The 23,297-nt window shown below is 33.9% G+C and overlaps 2 protein-coding genes across 2 annotated transcripts; one reads left to right on the plus strand and one right to left on the minus strand.

Moving 5' to 3' along the window:
* The first annotated feature begins 511 nt into the window (after positions 1–511).
* Positions 512–3,947, plus strand: LOC136271779 (E3 ubiquitin-protein ligase TRIM71-like). Its single transcript, XM_066072276.1, has 2 exons — positions 512–594; positions 1,640–3,947. The coding sequence occupies exon 2, from the start codon at positions 1,660–1,662 to the stop codon at positions 3,343–3,345; it is 1,686 nt and encodes a 561-aa protein (XP_065928348.1). The 5' UTR covers positions 512–594; positions 1,640–1,659; the 3' UTR covers positions 3,346–3,947.
* A 1,433-nt stretch (positions 3,948–5,380) lies between these two features.
* On the minus strand, positions 5,381–10,910 carry LOC136271925 (ATP-dependent RNA helicase DDX18-like). Its single transcript, XM_066072520.1, has 5 exons — positions 10,799–10,910; positions 10,217–10,369; positions 9,614–9,784; positions 6,600–6,837; positions 5,381–5,463 (listed from the first exon to the last, which is right to left on the minus strand). Exons 1-5 carry the CDS (start codon positions 10,877–10,879, stop codon positions 5,381–5,383), a joined length of 726 nt encoding a protein of 241 aa, XP_065928592.1. The 5' UTR covers positions 10,880–10,910.
* Between the last annotated feature and the right edge of the window lie 12,387 nt (positions 10,911–23,297).

A 23,297-nucleotide genomic window follows, 5' to 3' on the forward strand; every position in this document is an offset into this window, starting at 1 on the left:
ATAACAATTTACAACTGTTGGAAATCCCCTCAATCGTCATACACATTTTTTTACTTTGCAATTTTTATATAATTTTTTTCGGGTGTGTGTGTGTGTGGGGGGGGGGGGGGGGTCTTAGTTTTAACCGTACAGTAGAGAGTTGTGCTATTTCTATTTTTAGAACAGTTTAAGATGAAATCGTGTTTTAGTTATTTTGTGCATCTTATTTATTCTTTGCAATTATGATATATACTGTTTGATTGTCATTTTCGTTTGAGTTATATAACGTATGAATTATAATATATTCACAAACTGATCATATTGATCTACAAAATCTAATTACATAGTGATACCTTATTTATAACTTGAGAGAGAGAGAGAGAGAGAGAGAGAGAGAGAGAGAGAGAGAGAGAGAGAGAGGATTGAAAGCCTGGCCAAAATAAGAGACGGACCGAAATCTGTAGAGGCTGCATTGACCCGGAGCCGTTACGTTAAATGATCACGTGAGTGTTTACTGTAGAGGGCGTATTTATCATGTGACAAGGGAAACACTTGTGCAAGCAGACGATAGCGGACCTAGCTGGATGTATAATGCTGACTTGTTATAAAGTCAAGGTTTGTTTGTTTTTATTAATTGTGAATGGTTCTATACTTTTTTTTATCGGTTCTGTACTTGCAAATACATTAGGATTGTCTAACAAAAAATGAAGTGAATTTCAAAGCGTGGCGTGGGTTGGGTTGGGTGTCGACACACAGAATTATATAACAAAAATGAATTGAATTAAATCATATTTGTAACATCGCCAAACCTCATTAGAATCAACAAATCAACAATTATAACGTTATATTTGCCTAAATTTAAGGATAGGCTACAATATGTTAAATGCTACTGAAATCATTTATAATCATATGTCGAGGCCTGTCTTTACACAACATTTATATTCCTTCTGCCTTATAACATCAGTCATATTGAACCTACCTCCTCCGCAAACAGGTGTTTATATACTAATCCTGAATTTATTTTCAAGGTGGAGGAGTGGGGAGGGGGGGGGGGGGGGGTCAGAGAAATATTTAAGACTGCCAGGGGTCCATGAATTAAATATATCGAATTAGATTTGGAAGTTAGATCCGCTCCTTTATTTGCTACACAAACGAGTTTTACAAAGGGGGCGTCCCCCCTCCCCCAGCACTAGATCTAGAATTGCGCATGTTACATCCATATTTCGATTGGTATTATTAGATAACCAGGTCTCAACTCAAACTGTACAAATACTTTACTCACTGAGATAACAAAACATTCAAAAATCGCTTTTACCTAAAAAAAAAATGTAGAAAATTTATCCAATGAATCATTAAAATTTACACCAGGTTATAGGCCTAAACCACGCCACAAAGAAAATACAATGATAATCAGTTTATGTGTTTGTAAGACATATGTTTAACTTTTATGTGCATTTTGAAAAATGTGCATTTTAGTATGCACTAAATTTTATGTTATTTGTACAAACCAAGTTATATAATTATTTTAATGAGTAAAAGAAAAACAACTCTATTTAAAAGTTTGGTTTTTTATTTCAACATTTAAAGTATAAAAGTGTATGGCTGCTATGATGGCATGCCCACTTGTGATTGAAAGTAATGATATACATGTATATTTTAGGCTCTACCAAGGACTTGACCATGGACCCTCGAAGCACTGCCCAGGATGTGGTGCGTTGTGATGTGTGTGATACTCCCGTCCCCCCACTACACTGTGACTTCTGTCAGACCAATCTCTGCAAAGCTTGTGTTGGGGAACATATGTTGGACCTATCCAAAAAACATCAGGTGGTACCGTTCCAAGACCGAAGATCTACTGTTATTTCTCCAAATTGCCAAAAACATTCTCAAAAACAATGTGAACTTCATTGTGAAAAATGTGACATTCCTATTTGTGCCCTCTGTATTTCCTCTAAAAATCATGAAAACCACGAAAAACTGGACATTATAAGTTATTTTGAAAGAAAACAACATTATTTACAAACAGATTTGCAAGAATTAGAAAAAACAGTCATTGCGAAATATCAAGAGGTAGCAAACAACGTCACAGTTCAGAAAGCTGATCTAAGTAAAAACTCCAGGAAATTGACAACAGCAATTGACAAACATGGAGAAGTTTTGCACAGAGAAATAGACATTATTATACAGAAACTGAAATCTGATCTTGATGAAAAGGACGCCAAATACCTGGCTGTCTTAAACAAACAGGAAGATGAAATCACACACACCATTTCTGAAATCACACAGAGCATTGCTGATCTGAAGAAGTTACTGGACTCCAATGATGTCAGCCTTGTCTCTGCCTACAAATCCAGAATTGCTGAATTCAGAAGATTGCCTCCTAAACTCTCAGTTTCTATACCAAACTTCACCCCTCAGAAAATTAACCAAGAACAACTTTACCAACAATTTGGTTCTCTGTCAGCATTCTCCATTACAACAGATGAACATGGCTACACCATGGAAACCTCAGAAGCTGGATCTTCTCCTCTCAAACCACTGCTTGATGAGCCACGGATCATCTCCACCATACAGACACAGTATAGAGGCAATCCTAATTATCTATCCAGTGTTACTTGTCACAGTGATGAAGAAATCTGGGCGTGTAGTTATAATAATAAGATGATGAGTCTCTACAACCTGCAGGGAGAACTAGTGAAGTCAGTCCAAACCAAGTTACTGAACGGTCCATGGGGCATAGCAGTGACAAGGAGTGGGGATCTAGTTTATACTGATTACTGGGATAGAACTGTGAACATAGTGAAGAATACACAGATACAGACAGTGATCAGACTACAGGGGTGGGGACCTCGCGGTGTCTGTAGTACCTCCTCTGGTGACCTCCTGGTTGTCATAGACAGTGATGATGATAAACAATCCAAAGTTGTGTGTTACTCTGGCTCCGCAGAGAAACAAAGTATTCAGTACAACGACAAAGGAAAACCTCTCTATTCATCTGGTGGCATTAAATACATCAGTGAGAACAGGAACCTAGATATCTGTGTGTCAGACAATGACGCCAGTGCAGTAGTGGTGGTCAATCAGGCCGGGAAACTCCGGTTTACCTACACTGGTCCTCCCTCTACTACCAAGGGATCATTCTATCCATATGGCATCACAACAGACAGCCAGGGTCGGATCCTGACAGCAGACTGTACCTATAACAATCACCGTATCCACATCCTGGATCAGGACGGACAGTTCCTCCGCTACATTGACAACTGTCATTTACAGTGTTCATACGGTTTATGTGTGGACACCAGAGACAACCTCTTTGTGGCTGAGTTCGAAACAGGTAAAGTGATGAAAATACAATATCTGATGTAAACAAACTGTGTGTGTATTATATGTAAACATACTGTGTGTGTATTATATGTAAACACACTGTGTTAATATTATATATTGCAAGTACTGGTACAAGTATAAACCAATTAACATGCAATCAAACTGTGATTTTCTGACTATAATTATATATTTGTTGCATGTAAACAGACAGTTGATATGTTTTACATGAAAAGAATACACATGTGGATAAGTCTATAAAAATTGCATTAATATTTGTTTTGATTGTTTAAAGATATTCACTGCGTGAGGAGCAGTTACAATTACAATTAATTACCACGAACATGTAATAAATAAGTATCTGAATATGAAGTAGTTTTTGACAACACAGATCAAGGTTTTCATGACTTTAGATATTCTTGGTAGATTGTTTGATTGGAATATAATGAGGCAGTGTACCGTTTTCTCCAGTAAAACATTGTTATTTCCAGTAGGTGAAGATAATTACATACTTTGTATAAATTGATTATGTAAATACATAGAGTATGTACATGCTGTTAGGTTTAACTGGTATATGTGACTTGTTTCGATATACATGTATAAATAAACACACTGATAGAATGAATACATTTATTAAATTACACGTTTTATTCATTGTCAAATCATGACAAATTACTTGTGCATAAAATTCGTTATAATTTGGATATACGTATTAAATTACATGACAGAGTAACAATTTTAAAAAAAATACCACATGTATCGACTATCAATCCTTGTTTAAAACATTTTCTCAACCAATCACATTTAAGTATTTTACTTGTATGGAAAGTAAAGTAAAATAGAACAAGAGATGTTTGTGAAACACTAATGCCCCCCTCCTTTGGAAACATATACGAAGAAAACCAACAGAACTGCAAATAATTGGAATTTTTCTAAGTCAAAGAGGCATAATTCTGTCGAAAATTGCTCTATTGTAACCAAAATCGAAGTTGACATTGACATTATTATGACAAATCTGTATACCAAATTTCATTTTATTATGTGTAACCTCCACAAAGAAAATGAATGGAAACTGCAAATAAGTGGAATTTTTCTAAGTCCAAGGGGTATAATTCTGTTGAAAATTGCTTGATCGTACCCAAAGTCATACTTGACCTAGATATTATTATGATAAATCAGTATACTAATTCTCACTTCAATACGTGCAACCTTTATGAAGAAATTGAACGGAAACTGCAGATAAGTGGAATTTTACTAACTCCAAGGGGCATAATTCTGGCAAAAAATGCTCATTCATACCCAAAATCAAACTTGACCAAGATATTATCATGATAAATCTTTATATCAATTTTCATTTCAATGCGTACAACCTCTGCAAAGAAAATGAACGGAAACTGCAAATAAGTGGAATTTTACTAAGTCCAAGGAGCATAACTCTGTCGAAAATTGCTCGATCGTACCCTAAATCAAAATTGACCTAGATATTGTTATAATAAATCTGTATACCAAATTTTATTTTAATATGTGCAACCTCTACGAAGAAAATGAACGGAAACTGTTGGTGGACATACCAACAGAGAGACGGACAGCAGCAAAGCAATATGCCCTCCCTTCTTCAAAGGGGGGTATAATAAACAAATGTGTTCTTTGGAGGATAACATGGAAATTGAATTATCTCCCATAGAAAGCACTGATAATCTCAGCATCACTTAAAACATCTCAGTTATTTTCTGGGGCTGATAATGATTTAAAATTTAAAAGACAAGAGTTCTAATAGGCTGCTGTTTAATAAAATCAACATTTATTCTAAAATTGTATTGATTTTATCATCATTCCAACATTTTATTCCATCTGTGACAGCTGAACTGGTTTAATTTTGTCCATATCCAGACAACTTTATGACAGTCTCTTCTTTGTTTAACATATTTTCACTGACATAGTGACATTATCTCACTGAAAATGTGACATTATCTCGCTGACAATCACTGTCTCTCACTGACGAGTAGCCCGCTGTCACCGACTGAACTGCCGATTGTTGTGTCCTTTACTTTTGATTGGTTTATAGATTTTTGCTTTGTTCTCAAACTTGTCTCTGCTGTAACCAAAAACCCCCGGGTTTACCGCTGTGGCTTTTGGATTTACCTCCCTTTTTCCCGTAAACATCTAAAAATAAATGGAGCAAAGATAATTGAAAATTCTCAAAAATATAACACAAGAGAAAACAGCGAGTAAAGGAAATAATTAAAAAAAATAAATAAATAGAACAAGAATAGAATTCCTGGGTCCCCCGCCGGTCAAGCAGTATTCTAATATCGAGTCCATCGACCAATGCTGATTTTCGAACTTGTCCAAAGTATTAGTGGTATAAACATTTGGTATAAATTTAATGAAAATCCGTCAAAATTTGTAGGCATGAGAGCGCTTACAAGGTCAATTTTTGGATAAAACGGAGTCATTATTGCGGTCAAAGTACCATAACTCCAACAAAAAGTATCGACCAATGCTGATTTTCGAACTTGACCAAGGTAATAGTGGTATAAACATTTGGTATAAATTTAATGAAAATCTGTCAAAATTTGTAGGCATGAGAGCGCTTACAAGGTCAATTTTTGGATAAAACGGAGTCATTATTGCGGTCAAAGTACCATAACTCCAACAAAAAGTATCGACCAATGCTGATTTTCGAACTTGACCAAGGTAATAGTGGTATAAACATTTGGTATAAATTTAATGAAAATCCGTCAAAATTTGTAGGCATGAGAGCGCTTACAAAAAAGTGTGACGGACGGACGCACGGACACACGGACACACGGACGAACGGACGGACGCCCGGCATTTCTATGTCCCCGCACCGCGTTGCGGCGGGGGACAAAAACAAGAGGCCAATAGGCCGAAGGGGTCACCTAAGTATCATAGCCCATACACAAAATCGTATGGAAGTCTCATATATACATTTAATTAAGTTTCATTCTGGAGTAGAATATTTGAAATATTGTAATGACGATCACCTCTCTGCCTGAAACCTTTCAAAAAGGACTATGAAACCTATAATTTTGGTGAAAAACTTAAAGATCATAATAGAAAGCAGGACCTGACATTGAAAAAGGTGCAAGACTCCGATGGAAAATAATTTTCCCTTATTTGTTAATTTTCAAGATATGTTTTATGTGTATAAGTTTTCATAGATAAACGAAACAATATATAATCTGTGTAGGTTTATATAATCTGACTGTGTAGGTTTATTTTATTCGGTACAAATATATACTAGTTCTACTCTGTGTACATGTACTGTGACATACCTAGATCTACATAGGGAGGGGTGTGTAATATATACTCTGTGTACATGTAATGTGACATACCTAGATCTACATAGGGAGGGTTGTGGAATCCGAACGAGAGCGCCACCTTCTGTAAATCTAGAGTATTGACGTCGTAGATGTTTTTGAGGCTGTGTGAGGCGAACGCCCGGATATACGATTTGTACGCTTCCTGTGCTGACTTGTGGAGAAAATAGTTCTTTTCTATTAGCTTCTCCAGCTGCAAGGTAAAGATCGATATAAAGATACTGTAAAGTTATAAGATACTTTCCCAGAATATTTTTAAAGATTTTCTCTATATATTCCTATGTAAAAATTCAAACCGCCATCACGGTCCCGCCCTACGACTAGAGACTGTGATTTTGCAAACTTAAATTTACACCACCCGAGGATGCCTATACACAAGTTTAAGCTTTTCTGGCCAAATAGTCTTTAATAAGAAGATTTTTAAAGATTTTCTCTATATATTCCTAAGTAAAAATTCATCCCCCATTGTGGCCTCACCCTACCCCTGGACTATTATTTAAACAAATTTGAATCTATATGATCTGGGGATGCATGCTTCCACTCAAATTTGGGCTCTCCTGGCCTAGTCGTTTTGAGAAGAAGACTTTTGGGCTCTCCTGGCCTAGTCGTTTTGAGAAGAAGACTTTTAAAGATTTTCTCTATATATAAAAATTTATCCCCCATTGTGGCCCCGCCGTACCCCAGGGACCATGATTTAAACAAACTTGAATCTACATTATCTGAGGATGGTTACACGGGAATTTGAGCTTTCTTGGCCAAATAGTTTTTAAAAGAAATTTTTTAAAAGATTTTCTCTATATATTCGTACATAAAAATTTATCCCACAATTGTGCCCCACCCTACCCCCAGGGACCATGATTTGAACAAACTTGAATCTACACTTCCTGAGGATGCTTCCATTTTAATTTGAGCTTTTCTGGCCTAATAGTTTTTGAGAAGAAGATTTTTAAAGATTTTCTCTATATATTCCTATGTGAAAATTGATCCCCCAATAGTGGCCCCACCCTATCCCCGGGGACTATGATTTGAACAAACTTGAATCTACACTACCTGAGGATGCTTCCATTTTATTTTGAGCTTTTCTGCCCAGTGGTTCTTGAGAAGAAGCTGAAAATGTGAAAAGTTTACAACAACGACGACAACGACGACGACAACGATGACAGACAACGGACACATTGTGATCAGAAAAGCTCACTTGAGCCTTTGGCTCAGGTGAGCTAAAAACAAGACAAAACAGTAACTAGAGAAAATAAATAAATAGAAAAACAAGAGGTCAATAGGCCCTAGCAGTCACCTGAGTATCATAGCCCATATACAAACAGAAGTCTCGTATATACATTTTATTAAGTTTCATTCTGGCATAGAGAAATTAAAATTTTGTAATGACGATCACCTCTCTGCCTGAAACCTTTCAAAAAGGACTATGACACCTATAATTTTAACGAAAAAAATTAAAGATTATAATAGAAAAGAGGACCTTACATTGAAAAGGTGCAAGACTGATAGAAATAGTTTTCCCATAGTTGTTAATTTTCAAGATAGGTTTTATGTGTATATGTTTTCATAGATAAACTAAAACAATATATTATCTGTGTAGGTATATGTAATTTGACTGTGTAGGTACATTTAATTCGGTACAAATAAATACTAGTTGTACACCATGTACATGTAATGTGACATACCTAGATCTACATAGGGAGGGGTGTATAATATATACTGTGTGTACATGTACTGTGACATACCTAGATCTACATAGGGAGGGTTGTGGAATCCAAATGAGAGCGCCACCTTCTGTAAATCTAGAGTATTGACGTCGTAGATGTTTTTGAGGCTGTGTGAGGCGAACGCCCGGATATACGATTTGTACGCTTCCTGTGCTGACTTGTCGAGAAAATAGTTCTTTTCTATTAGCTTCTCCAGCTACAAGGTAAAGATATAAAGAAAGGTAAAGTAAAGTTATAAAGATATGGTAAAGATCTAAAGATAAAGTAAAGATATAAAGATTGAAGTGAAGAATCATATTGTGCTCCTTCGTTCATTGATTGTCTTAACAAATAAACTAAATAAGGAACACTTCTTAATGCTACAGTTTCAAGTAAATTGATATTAAAACCAGTTTTCCCCAATGTGGCCCCATAATAACTTGGGGACCATGATTTGAACAAACTTGATTCTTCATTATCTGAGGATGGTTCCACACAAAATTGAGCTTTTCTGGCCTAATAGTTTTTGAGAAGAGGATTTTTAAAGATTTTCTCTATAAATTCTGACCAAAAAAAATTCATTTCCCCCCATTGTGGATCCACCCTACCCCCGGGGACCATGATTTGAACAAACTTGAATCTACACTACCTGAGGATGCTGCCATTTGAATTTGAGCTTTTCTGGCCTAATAGTTTTTGAGAAAAAGATTTTTAAAGATTTTCTCCATATATTCCTATGTAAAACTTGATCACCCTACTGTGGCCAACCATACCCACAGGGACCATGATTTGAACAAACTTGAATCATAATCTACACTACCTGAGGATGCTTCCACTTAAATTTGAACTTTTCTGGCCTAATAGTTTTTGAGAAGATTATTGAAAAATACCAACAAATTTTTAATATTTTTAATCATCTCCCCTTTAAAGAAGATGAGGCCCTTCATTTAAAAAACTGAAATCCCCTTCACCCAGTGATGATTGCTTCAAATTTGGTTGAAATCAGCCCAATGGTTCAGGAGAAGATGAAAATGTGAAAAGTTTACGCGGACACTAACGCCGATGACAGACAACTGACAAATCTTGATCAGAAAAGCTCAATTCAGCCTTTGGCTAAGGTGAGCTAAAAAACCAACATCTACAAGTAGATTATCAAATTTCCCTCTTTAACCCTGAAAGGAAGCTAAATATCCCTACATACAATAACAATAAAAATCAATAAATTATTAGAAATTAGGGGTAAATATTAATAAATTACACACATACCTGAGCCTGAATATTTGAGATTTTACTCCAAGAGAAGTCAAATTCATTCAGTGGCACCTTAGCATGCTTCAGATAACGAAAGAAGCCCAACTCTTCAGGACGAAGAATTAACAGAGAATGACCGACACCCCCCTCTCCACGGGCTGTTCTACCTACACGGTGAATGTACTCCTACAAATATACAACAACATGAGTTCAACAAAGACACATTTTGCATGTAACATTGAAATTCAGGGTCCATTAGTTTGTAAATTCCATTCCTCTTTCATACATGTGACTTTATCAATAATACTGTATTCAGATAAGTATAAAATTTAATGCAATTCATAACAGTTTAAAAGTGGTATTCTGAGTCATTAAAAGTCATTAATACTGCTTAAAAGATATTCTTTTTAATTATTTCTCTATCCTCAAACATCTACGTAATTGAAATGAAACCAAGTTCTTTCAATATAACTTATCACCCAGAGAACTGACATAATCAATGCCTTTTTAACGGGTAAAACTGTACATCCTCAAATTTAAAGTTGTAGAATTAATGCTGCTAATGCAGTTCAATGACAAACTATTATTTAAAAGAAGGAGTTGATCTCTGAGAGGTACCTTGGGATCATCCGGGGGGTCGTACTGTACAATCCAATCAACTCGGGGGATGTCCAGACCTCTAGCGGCCACATCAGTACACAACAAGATGGACTCCTTGGAGTTACAGAACTGGAAGAAGGTCTGGGTTCTCTTGGTCTGTTTTTGTTTCCCCTTAAAATCAAATATTAAAAGAAAAACATGAACAAAAACTAGGAATGTCAAGAGTATTCAAGTATTTGACTATTGCTGGGTCACACAGATCATCGACCAAAGTTTCCTTAGTTGGTTTTTTCGTTATGAAGTTGAAAAAACAAAAACATCTGACTTAGTACTAAATGTTTAAGTGTTCAGAAATCTTTTTCACAGACAGTCATTTAAACTAGCCTAAGTGTCTTTGGTATACCCATGTATTTTGTTTAAGCAGCTATTGCAATGACGTGAAAGATCTCATCTGATTTGTAGATCAAATTATATTTTTGAAAATTAACTGCTGATCATTATTTAGCTTAAAACCAGTCGCCTAATGGATTATTCGTAATTGTAGATACATGTAACTCCCTGTGGTGTATTGGCAGTATTAGAACCTTTCAAAGTACTTACATGAATACACATAACTGGTATATCTATGTAGTTTAGAAGTTCATGGTAGAATTTGACGGCCATACAATAGCTGAAAAACATACATACACACAAACGCAGAGCAGCGAAGCTATATTCCCCTATTAGTCAATTCTGTAACGATTTATTGGAATCGCAATGTTGGAATGGCAACGTTTGTATTTGTAATTGCTTTAAAGTTTCATTACTTAAAACTTTATATCATTAAATGGTGTCATTTCAATTGATATCAAAAACATCTTTTAAAAAAAGCTTACTTCCTTTTTCTTATTCGAAATATGACGACACCCATTCGAAATATGACGAGAAAGTAACCAACTAATTGACGCAAGCATTATTATAAGCATTTAGAGCATTTTCGTTTTACATACTGTTGTACTTTTACCAAGGCCTTTAAATTGTTTATGTAAATGTTCCCTAATTAACATTTTTATGTAACTTTTATCAACAAATCTTATTATCATACCTAACGACAAAAATTTCTAAATATAAGAAATTTACATAAAAAGCTCAGATAAAAATTAGTCAATATTTAAACAGACATACGACTCTATGAATATGTGTTATGAAATTTTTTTTTATCGTTGTATCCGTTTTAAAATAATAATATTGTATGACTTTAGAGGACCATACAAAAAGGCAGTATAAATATCTTAACGCCGATGCATAAAGCTAGCTTACTTCTCAATGTTTGTGCATGAAAACTATCTACTGCTCTTAACACAGGTTTGATTTAACACCGGCCTAAAACAATACACATTTTTGAAACTCTTAAATCGTAGACTCTATTGTATAGTTTAAAAACGTGTATCGATTTTTATTACGTACAATGAACACAGTATGAGAAAAAAATATAGTAATAAACATTAGTAAAGAATATGCAAAACCAACTTTTGAAATATTTGAACTTCAATATGGGATTTTGAACTTTAGATCTAACAACCCCTCTTTCGTGATAGCGCAGGCTAACCACTTGGACTTCAAGGCCAGCAAAGTACTTGTTATCGATGACAAACAGAACCTAGACACCCTGTCGCATACGACAATGTATTTGAGATAGCTTGAAATAAAGCTAAGCATCAATTTAAGAGTGTAGTTGAGATGCATATTAAAAAAGACAAATGTATTTTAAAATGAACATTTTAGAGATTTTAAAGTACAGTATTTTGGCAGTAATTTAAAATTCTATGTACTACACTGTGTATTGTTTGTGTTGGGATAACTGGATGAATCACTTTGTCTTTTAAAATACAGTGAAAAACAATTTTAAAAATTCCAAATTCTTTGTTTTGTGCGTCGTTCTGGTAATGCTATTTTTAATTTTCAAACGTTCATAAGTTTCTGTTAGAATCATTTATAATATGTTTGGGAAAGGAGTCACTTTACGATACCCTACAAATTAATATCTAATGGCCCACTTTTTTATTTACCTACCCAGATTAGATAAAATAGTCAATATTTGTTGAAATACAAAGATATGACTAGGTGTTATTAAAGTTCGTTATTATGGCGTCTGTTCTAAAAAATTGGATAGGATGATGTTTATTTAAAGTCGAGTTTTAAAACAATAAACCTTAGCTCTTGGGAGTTATTTTTCGAGTACATAACGCCATCACATACACAGAGAACTTTTAAAAATACAATATCAATATCATACTACTTAAGCATTAACTTCAAATATATCGCAAGGATTCTTTAGGACAGTAATTATCACAATGGTTTTGACATACTGGATTAAACCTTTTTGGAAAATATAGCTGCAAGCGCAAAAGTTACAGCAAGTTTCATACCAACTTATAATGTTTGACTTGAATTAATTAAAAGTAGAAATATTTCTGAATGACTCTGGCTCTGGTAAAGAATTTTATTTTTTTGTGCAGTTTTAAATTTTAAAAAGTATGATATTTCTTTAAATTGGATAAAATCCTGCAAATAAGAATGACCTCGTTCATATGAAATCTTAAAACACTCTATTGCTATTGTTCTCATACGCCAGACCTTAAGACATGGTAGTTTTGATTTTTTGATAAAGATAACAATATGAATTTATTAATGGAACCATTGTAGTTATATCTTGATGCCATTTTCTATAACTTTTTTGTTGTCATAATTATTTCTCACCACAGAAATGCCAATCTAATGGACAGTAGCTGAAATTTGACATTATGAATGTATAATGAGTTTTCCTTATCTGCTCAGGTCTACTTTTATCCTTTTAAGGACATTTAACTGCTGAGAGGATTTCTTAAGTTTATTTCAAATGTGAGAGCAAAATCTAATATGTTCTAAATCTTTGGTATCATAAATTGATTTTACTTCATTTTCTGGTTGAATCTTAATTCTTTCTATTTCGAAACAGATATTTTCTTTTTTTTACTATACATATGGCTTGCATTTGGTTGTCCTTGTATTACTTAACAAGGACAAAGCAGTTTGATTCTAGAATGTTTTTCAGGGGTTAATTATCATGACTGATAATAGAAAGGGTATTAATGTCGGCGTAGTATTAAAGGTCACAATGTGCAAAATGAACAAAATATCATAAAAAAAATATTAAGAATGACAGGACCAAGTATAAAACCTAGTGGAATATCTTTGAAAGGATCGTTATGTTATAGATAAGCATATATATAAAGAATAATTGCAAAGCACGGCCAATTGAAAGCTATTACAAAATGTTTCTGCTTTACAATATGTATATTATATTTCTATGCAATGTATATTGGCACGATATACATGAATCCATGCCATTTCTGATGATTTCAATTGTTAACTGTCCTAAATTGTTTTGACATTCAAGTTTAAATTAAAGTCATACAATAAAAGAGTTAGGACGATATAATAATTACCAGGTACATGAAACTTCCACAATCATTTATATATTGTTTCGGGGGTTTTATTATTAATAAGTACAATACAAATATGTTTTTGCGTAGACTGCATATGACATATAAAGTATTTTATTAAATCAATAAACTCTTTAAAGTCCTTCCTATGTTCCTTTGTTATGGACCCTAGACACAAGCCACAAGATGTTGTGCGTTGTGATTGTTGGATACTTGCGTTTCCTCACAATACTTCGAGTAATGTCAAATCGACCTCTGCAAAGCTTGTGTTAGATAACATTTGTTGGTTTTATCGAAAATCAGATTTTTCTCTTTAGAGACAGAGGATCTACGTTGAATCCTCCTTAATGTTCTGAACATAACTAAGAGCAGTGTAAACATTACTGTGAACAATTATATATATATATATATATATATATATATATATATATATATATATATATATATATATATATATATATATATATATATATATATATATATATATATATATATTTATATATATATATATATATTACCCATCGCATTTCCTCTGGACATCACAGAATCCACAGTTTTGGTAAACATTTTAAAATATTAAACAAGAAAACGAGAAATACGAAGAGACTTGACAAAATTAGAGAAGGCATTGTTTCCAAAACATCAAGAAATCGCAAATCATATCACGTTTCAGAAAGTTCATCTGAATAACAATTATCAAAATAACAAGGAGAACTACTCGCCCAGATATATCGACAATATTATAAACAAACTAAAATCTGACCTTGATGATATGGACTCCAAATACCTGCACCCCTGCGAATGTGTTCGGAATGTTTTCTTTATCCTTGCTAAGTATATAATAAATCCAGAAGTGCCCGAATGAAAGTTCACGAGATTTCGCCGAGATTTGTTAAGTTCCTGTAAAATTTCGAGCGGAAGTTTTAGTGTTCGGATAATATTCTCAAAATACAAATCTACTGGTCGTTTTTCACATCATATCCTACTTAGATTTACGTTAAAACATGAAAATCTTTTGAGATGTATGTCTTATTCCACTATCTAGCGGTTATTTATATTAAACGATAATATTCAGAACAGAGTTATCGTTCGTGTTCAACCACGTGTAGAATGGTTGAAAATGTAAACATTGGATTGCTGAATAAAATCATAGCCATGTTTGATGCTTGTGGTGTGCAATACCATGTTTTTAGAAAAATAATGAGTGTCTGTTTTGCATAAAAACTTAGTATATCGAGCCATTTTCAAGGAACATTCTGCATGAAATAGTATAGTCCATTTCACTATTTATGCTATTACTAGGTCAGGCGCGGATCGAAAATTAATCCTCAGGGGGGATCTCCACAAGCATGTTTGCTGTTGCAACAGCAGACAAAAACTATTTTTTGTATTGTCGTATTTATTTCTAGAACACATTTTATCCACCAATTAATGAAGATAAGGTTTAAAATCAATAAACCTCTAGATTTCATATTTGACTACAAAATACCTAGATTCTATGAAATAGACTATAAACACGAGACATGATTTTTACTGCGAAACTGAAAGGGTCAAATAAAATCACGTGGTCTAAAATTTAAATGACAATAACATTCGCAGGGGTGACCTGGCTGCTCTGAATAAACACAAATATGAAATTGCGTGCACTTTTTCCACAATTTCACGGAACATTGCTAAGATACGAAAATTGTTGGATTTAAATGATATCTACATAGCCCTACAGTACAAAGATGGGAATAATGAGTTAAGAAAGTTCCCCAAAAATCTCAAAGTTTCTATGCCAACTTTTACACCAGGACCAATAAATACAGAGAGTATTTACCAATAAATCGGTTCACTTTCGGAATTTTCAATCACTACTGAAGAAGACTTCACATTGAAAACCCTAGAAGCGGAATCGACTTCTCTGAAACCACTGCTTGGCTGGTTTAATTGCCTATGCAGTGTAACTTGTCAGGGAAATGGAGAAGAATGGATTTGTGGTAAATATAGTAATAGTTGAGTGAGTCTCTACAACCTCAAGGGGGGGGGGGGTAAAGATGTCAGTTCAAACCAAACCAGTGTACGCGTCATGGGACATGGCAGTGAGGAGGGATGGAAAGTTAGTTATATTGATATCAGTAATAGAACAGCTAGTAAACTTTGTAAATGATTCCAAGATAGATGAACTGATAAGACTCCAGAGATGAATATGGAGTTGGAAGCCCCTAAATATCTGTAATAGCTCCACTAGTTACCTACTGGTTGTCGTGGTAAGTGATGATGATAAACAAACACAAATGTGCGTTACTCCGGCTTCACAGAAAAACAAAGTATTCCGTACGATGACAAAGGACAACCTCTCTATTCATCTGGTCTGTACATTAAATACATCAGTGAGAACAGGAACCTAGATATCTGTGTGTTAGACTGTGTAGCCCGTGCAGTAGTGGTGGTCAATAAGGCCGGGAAACTCTGGTTTCTCTACACTTGTCATCCCTCTACTACAAAAGGGTCGTTTATTCCATATGGCATCACAACAGACAGCCAGGGTCAGATCCTTACAGCATATCATAACAATCACCGAATCCACATCCTGGATAAGGATGAAAATTTTCTCCGTTGACGGCTGTAATTTACAGCCTCCTTGGGGTTTATGTGTAGACATCAGACACGTACATCCTCAGTGTTGCTGATTGGGGTACGAGGAAGGTGAAAAAATGTTATACATGTGAACTAATTTTAACTCTTACATTGTAATATATTGCTTTAAAGAAAATGCTTCAATCACAAATACTTTTTTATCTTTCATATTTCTCTAAAACTTTATCTAGAGGTACCAGAATTTTTGGATCAAAGTTTAATAAGATAAGTCCATTATATATAATAAAAGTTACGTGTGCTATTTTTCTGTATAACTGTCTTTTTAATTAGCAATTTAAGAAAAGATAAACCAGAAACACCATGAAAACTACAGGCCTTTGTCAGAATTAGATGTCACTGAAAAAGTAACAGTGCATTCTAACAATCAGCCTGCCTCAAACTGTAACAATGCTCGTTTCTTTCTTTTTACTTTAACAATCAACATTTATATCGTAAAACACAACATTGTGTGCTTTGTTAAGTGGCGATTACTGACACATAGATATCCATCGATAGATGGATATCTTTAGAAGACACGTTTTAGATCCTTAAGAATTGTTCAATTAAATATTTACCGGAAGAATAAAAACAAATCCTTGTTTAGTATACGGTCCTTTTGTTAGTTAAACTAATGTCATAAATATTTTTATTCTTTTTAGAACAAGTCAAACCTCTTAGATTTCATGGGACTAAACATGTGTCTAAAGTATATATTTTCAGACTGAGTGTTAATGCTTCTTTTGTTTTTGTGTATCACTTATGTAAAATAAATCAGATCATACATTAAAGTCGATACTTTTATCTGCATCACTGACCTCGGACACCGAAACAGTTCTTTTTTTGAATTCTGAAACAACATGAGCAGCTATTTTTCGTATGCCTTCTTTATATTCGTAAATATGAAAAATTGGTTCCAAATCTCTATTCATGTACAATATAACCGACTGTTTTTGATTTGTTGATATGAGTTTTGGCCGTTTTGTGGAAATGACATCATCTTTGCGATCCATCGACAATACGCTAGTAGATAAAATCACCCTATATTTTTGGAAGGGTTTTTTCACGTACCGTTTTTTAATTTTTCGTATCCTGAAATCACCAAAAAAATTAAAACGGATAATTATATTATATCCCCTGGATGTGATGATGCGTTTACTAACTTCACGTTTGAATCAGTTATGGATGATTACATGTATATGCAGTTATATTTACAATTTCAACAGTCTTTGTCTGTGATAACATTATAAATCAATTTTGAACCCTAACACCCAATAACTTCATACAACATGAGTGACACAAAATGGACATGTCTGATAGAACAACCAAAAAACAGAATAAGCTGCGCTGCGTAGTAATACACAGCATGTGCTACGTAAAAAATAGTGGTTTAAAAAAAAATTGTTTTAAAGTGTACATATTGGAATAATATAAATTTAAGTAATAAAGAATCATTCTTTGAATATTATGAGATGATAATTTCGGTCGGAGCGTGGTCAAATCTATCTGTTGTGTAACGTGCATTGATTTTGCATTGATTTTGTATTGAATGTATTTTCTGATGCTGCGGCGATTAGCATCACCCGTATTTTTGGGTTATTTTAGGCAATTAGTCCCCCCCCTCATTGTTATTAGTACGTTTCCGGTTCTGTGAGCATGGTCGCTTGTGTTTGGTAGATGTTTCGGTGCCACGATGTAAGTTCTAACCTTTTATTTTGTGCATATGATTGTACACATATGATTATTTACATACATGAAATAAGCTTATCATTTATGAAGTGAAAGTACAGAATATATTGATATTTTCGACAATGTGTAGGGAAAAGTGTTTACTGTTTTATTTTCGCCAGGTGTGAGTGCCACTAAACCTTTCATAAAAACATGTTATATTAAGCATTTATCAATGACAGAATTGAACGAATATAACTGAATATTGCTTCTTATTCTATGATAATTCTGGAGAGTCTTGGTTTGATGTTGTTGGGTCAAATTTATAGCATTTTCATACGTCGATCGTCAGTCTACTCAGTCTACTTAGTACTTAATCTTGAGTCTTGTATATTGTATCTACATAACAGTACGACTTGTGTCATATATTCTCGTAAGGAGCATAGGAATTCGATGTTTATTATATACACGGCTCCCTTCACATACGTTCACATCTGTACATGTGTGTTCAAGAACTAATGTTAATTTAGTGACACCTGTGTAATTCCCGTTTTTATGTTTGTTTCAGCTTTTTACCATTTCCATTAGACACAATAAACTGGTCTGCCAGAACCTTGGTGTTTTTTTTAACTGTCTAATCTGGGTTTAGCTTGGCTGCGCCTGGGCAGCTACACTATCATGAAACCCTTCGCGCTTTATTGGATTTAACCACGCCTCGACCGAAATTATCACATCATAATACTCAAAGAATGATTCCTTATTCCTTATAAATTTATATCTACCGAGTATGATTCCCTCTATTTCTATCAAAAACTTAAATCATTTCATAGCTCTATAGAAACTAACAAGACTGATATATACAAGCCCCGATTATTGATTGGTCGAAATCTATAGCGACCAAACCCCGTTTACAGGTTGGTGTAAGACAAATCACGGACTGCACAAAATAATCATTGTGATATCAGCCAGCTGCCTCAAATCCCATAGGAGACGATTTGGCTGTTTCTTTTATCTAACGTTATGATGTACATTATCAGTAATTTATTTCATTTAAGGTATACGTTTACTCAGAATGAAAAAAAATTCCACTGATGATAATGAAAACCATCTGTTGTGTGTAAAAGACCTATCATGGTATTGCTATTTTTCACGTTCAAAAAAGTAGGTCAATGACCTACTTTTTGAGATAACGGCCATTGAATATTTTTTGAAAATATAAGAAAAGTCCCTAAAAATTTTACACTATAATTGGGATTTTCTTGATTGTGAAAAAAATAATAATTGTTAAACTCTTTTAAAAATGAAACTCCGTTTATGAATGGCAATGACACTAAACATACACAAAGCAATAAGCTTTCATTCACAATTCTTATTTTTCCAGTCCGAATTTCCTCTATGAGTTTTTAAATTCCTACCCTTTTTTGATTCAATTTTACAAAAAACTGAATAATGATAATACTAAAACATTTATAGCATTAAACTAGGTATATTGACTTCACTCTGCAGGCATAAACGTTATATGAGGTCAATGATCAAAATTTTGTGATATGGTGCCTCTTATCGTTTTTAAGCATTTTTTGATAGTTTTGTAGTGTGTGTAATTCAAATATCTAAACGAAAAAGGGAGATAAAACCAACAGAAAATATGCAAACGTATGTTGACTAACAAATAAAATCTTAATGTTGAATATTACAGTACTAATTAAAATATGTCAGTAAAAAACAAAATTTGAAAATTTTAGTCCGAATTTCCTCTGTTTTGCTAAAAGTCAAACTTTGTTTGAGCCTAATTCCATAATATAGTAAAATGATCGAATGGTTTGTCAATAATGATTAATTTTATAAATATTTTTAGTGTTTAGAACAAATTTTACTTATGACATTGAACTTAATAACAATCCGAATTTGAGAACTCAAACCCTGAGTAAACAACATCCTTAAGGTCAAGATCTAGTAAATGATTCCAGAGTGTCGTTTTGGTGCTAGAAACATTATGACGTCATGATTGATTTGATGGATCTTTTCCGTATTTTACGGCTTTAAAGGAATTATGTAAAAAGTAAAACAATATTTTGACATTGTATATTTAATCATGGGGAACGTTATCCCGGTACCTATATTTTATTTGACATCATTTTAAAGAGGAGGTTAATAGCCTGCTTAATGCCGTTTTGGAGATATTGTAGGCATTCTAAATATATTTCGAAATTTGTTATTTTTATCTTTTATATTTCATAAAAAAATGGTTGTGTAAAACATGATTTTTCATAGTGTGTACCAACAATTTAAGCCCCGGGACATCAGATAAAACAAAGATATTGGTATGAAGCATCATTAAAAAGATTTATATCTTGAATTTTATAAACCTGAAGGCATCTTTCATTTACTAGATCTTGGCCTTAACTTACATTTTACAATCAATTTATAAGTTTGTTAAAAGAAAGATGTAAATATAAACAATAAAATACCTTCTTTCGTTTGGTTCATGCGGATTATGAAGGTAGCGATCGTTGCAAAAAATTAACCTAACCCGACATCGCAGGTTATGTATTTTTGTAAACCTCGGTAAAATAAAAGAATAAAAAAGTGATATTGTCAAAGGTATTGTATGTAATTTAATAGGTTGATCGAAAATCTAGCATTATTAGCTTAATTATTGTATTCAAAATCGTATATATTATGTACATGTAATATTCATGTTCTTAAGTCAATTTATGTCATGTTGTATCGGATTTACCGGGGAATAGGGGGGTTACTCAAAACACACACACACACACACACACACACACACACACACACACACACACACACACACACACACACACACACACACACACACACACACACACACACACACGCACACACACACACACACACACACACACACACACACACACACACACACACACACACACACACACACACACACACACACACACATCACGATGAAGGTATCGAGGCCTTCAGGGAGATATGGGACAGTAGAACGATTCAGCAGCCTTCAACCGAATCTCTACTCAAGCTCCTTGAAATATTCTCAAGCTGAACAACTTCATGTTTAATAGCGTACATTACATAAATAAGTGGTACAGCTACGGGCCACAAAATGGCTCCCTCTTACGCCAATATATTTATGGGAAGATTGGAACGCAACCTGCTTATCATAGCTCCTTTCAAACCTTTGAGCTGGTTCCATTTCATTGGTGATATTGAGATGAAATGTGTCGAAAACCGAGATTGCCTCAATAACTTCATTATCTTTGCCAACTCCTTCACAAATTCGATTAAATTCACAGTGGACATATCTAGTTCCAAAAATGTGTTTTTGGATACTACATCAACCTTGGAAGATGGTGAAATAAAATTCAGTCTCCATACCAAAATCATTAATTCTCACCTCTACCTCAAGCCATCGAGTTGCCACCCTCCCCATACTTTAAGAGGAATTCCTAAAGGATTAACAACCCGAATCAGACGAATCTGTTCTTCTAATGAAATCTTAAAATCCCATCTGTGTAATCGAGGCTATAAAGCCCACACAGTTCAATGTGCAATTAATGAGATTATTACAAAAGAAAGGAAAACCCCTTTACAATACAAAGAGAAAACAGACAAAAGCAGGGTTCCACTTGTCACTACCTATCACCCGCCCTTAAGAACCTCAACAGCATCCTAAGAAATAATCTGCCCATTCTTTACACTAACGAAAGAATGACTGATCTTTTCAAGGATCCGTCAATGGCTGTGTTTAAACGCCCGAGGAACTTAAAGGACATGGTAGTGAGGGAAAGATTAGACAACCCGTTGCCAATTGGTGGTTTTTGCCTTTTGTGCAAACACAACACCAACGCGGACAGTTTTAAAAGTCCAATCGCATGTTGCACCTACAAGATATTTGGCAACACTTCTTGCCGCACTGACAACTGCATCTATCTCATCAGTTGCAAAGTCTGCTCTAAGCAATACGTTGGTTAAACAGGTCACCTTCGCAGAAGGATCCATAACCACTGCTCTACCATAAAGACCAAAAAAGTCAAGGAGCCCGTCGGGAAACATTTTAATACAAGTGGCCACAAATGGGAAGACATGACAGTATTGGCTATTGACCATAATCCTCATTGGACAGACGCGGAGAGGAAAAGCAAGGAAAAGTTCTGGATGCACATACTAAAATCATTCAGACCTGATGGCATGAACAAACAAATGAACTTCACTAAAATGAACGTCCCATAGCCATACATCACCTGACACCCACAGAGAAATTTCATCAAATCTGTCAACTGCGACTCTTTTCGTTATTAATTTCCTTTATTACCTTTTACATTTGTATTTGTAAATCATTTTTTTATAATTTCTAAATTTTAATTTTTTAAATTTATTTTTATCTCTTTTTAATCAAAAAATTCAACTCTAAATCATAATTGCCGTACAAGTTAACAACGATGTTCAAATCTTAATTTATTAAACTCGGACGTCAATTTTAATTAGCTAATTAACTAAATCAGGCGTAAAGTTGGCAATCGGTTACTTGAGTACGTTAGAGCGATCGGCGGCAGTATCGACACCTTCTTTAAGAATGTAAACGAAATATGTTTATAATGTAGCTGTTCTTTTTTTATAGATTCTTAAGTAGTTTAGTAGTAGCTTTAGATTTTGTTTCTTTGTTTTTTACTGATGTTATATATTTTTTTTGTCCTGAAGAAGGGGCTGGTTATCCCGAAAATTTGACAATTTCTATTGTTCGTGTCGTTAGCCATTTGTGTGCTTTATATATTTCGTTTACTGGCTTAGTATCTATATATTAGATCTGACACGTTAAAGATGCATAGTGTTGTTGATTCTTTTCAGTGCTATATATATATATATATATATATATATATATATATATATATATATATATATATATATATATATATATGATTGCGCCCTAGAGAAAATGGCCCTTATGGCATTTTTTCACAATTCCAGATTTTTATGGATTTATACTTATATATGTCAGAGGATTACAGTTTTGAAGTTTCATGAAGATGATGATATCTTTATTTTGCATTTAAAGTTAAGGATGTTTTTACCTCTGACGTTTTTCACCTTGCGACGTAACGTTGTGATTTTATCAACGTCATTTTTATGTTAGGTATATCGCCCCATTGTTTTATTTGTTATAGTCTTTGCTTTTGAAGATATCATTATTAAATTCTTATCAGATTACTTGTTAATAACTTTTAATAATAATGCATATACAGGGTCTCCCAAAACATATGTTACACTTCTAATCATCAATAACTTTATTAGATTAAAAGCAATTTTAATGATTTTTTGTCAACATCTAGTGTATAAGTTTTAATTTT

The sequence above is a fragment of the Magallana gigas genome, chromosome 9 (assembly GCF_963853765.1).
Source record: "Magallana gigas chromosome 9, xbMagGiga1.1, whole genome shotgun sequence".
Lineage (NCBI taxonomy): Eukaryota > Metazoa > Mollusca > Bivalvia > Ostreida > Ostreidae > Magallana > Magallana gigas.

Excerpts from the sequence above, each read along its gene's own strand:
- LOC136271779 (XM_066072276.1), top strand. The coding sequence starts at position 1,660 with ATGGACCCTCGAAGCACTGCCCAGGATGTGGTGCGTTGTGATGTGTGT.
- LOC136271925 (XM_066072520.1), bottom strand. The coding sequence starts at position 10,879 with ATGTTTTTCAGCTATTGTATGGCCGTCAAATTCTACCATGAACTTCTA. Across the intron at positions 9,785-10,216 it reads ACCCCCCGGATGATCCCAAG|GAGTACATTCACCGTGTAGG; the intron begins GTACCTCTCAGA and ends GTATATTTGTAG. Across the intron at positions 5,464-6,599 it reads CCCTCCCTATGTAGATCTAG|ATGTTTACGGGAAAAAGGGA; the intron begins GTATGTCACAGT and ends ATTTATTTTTAG.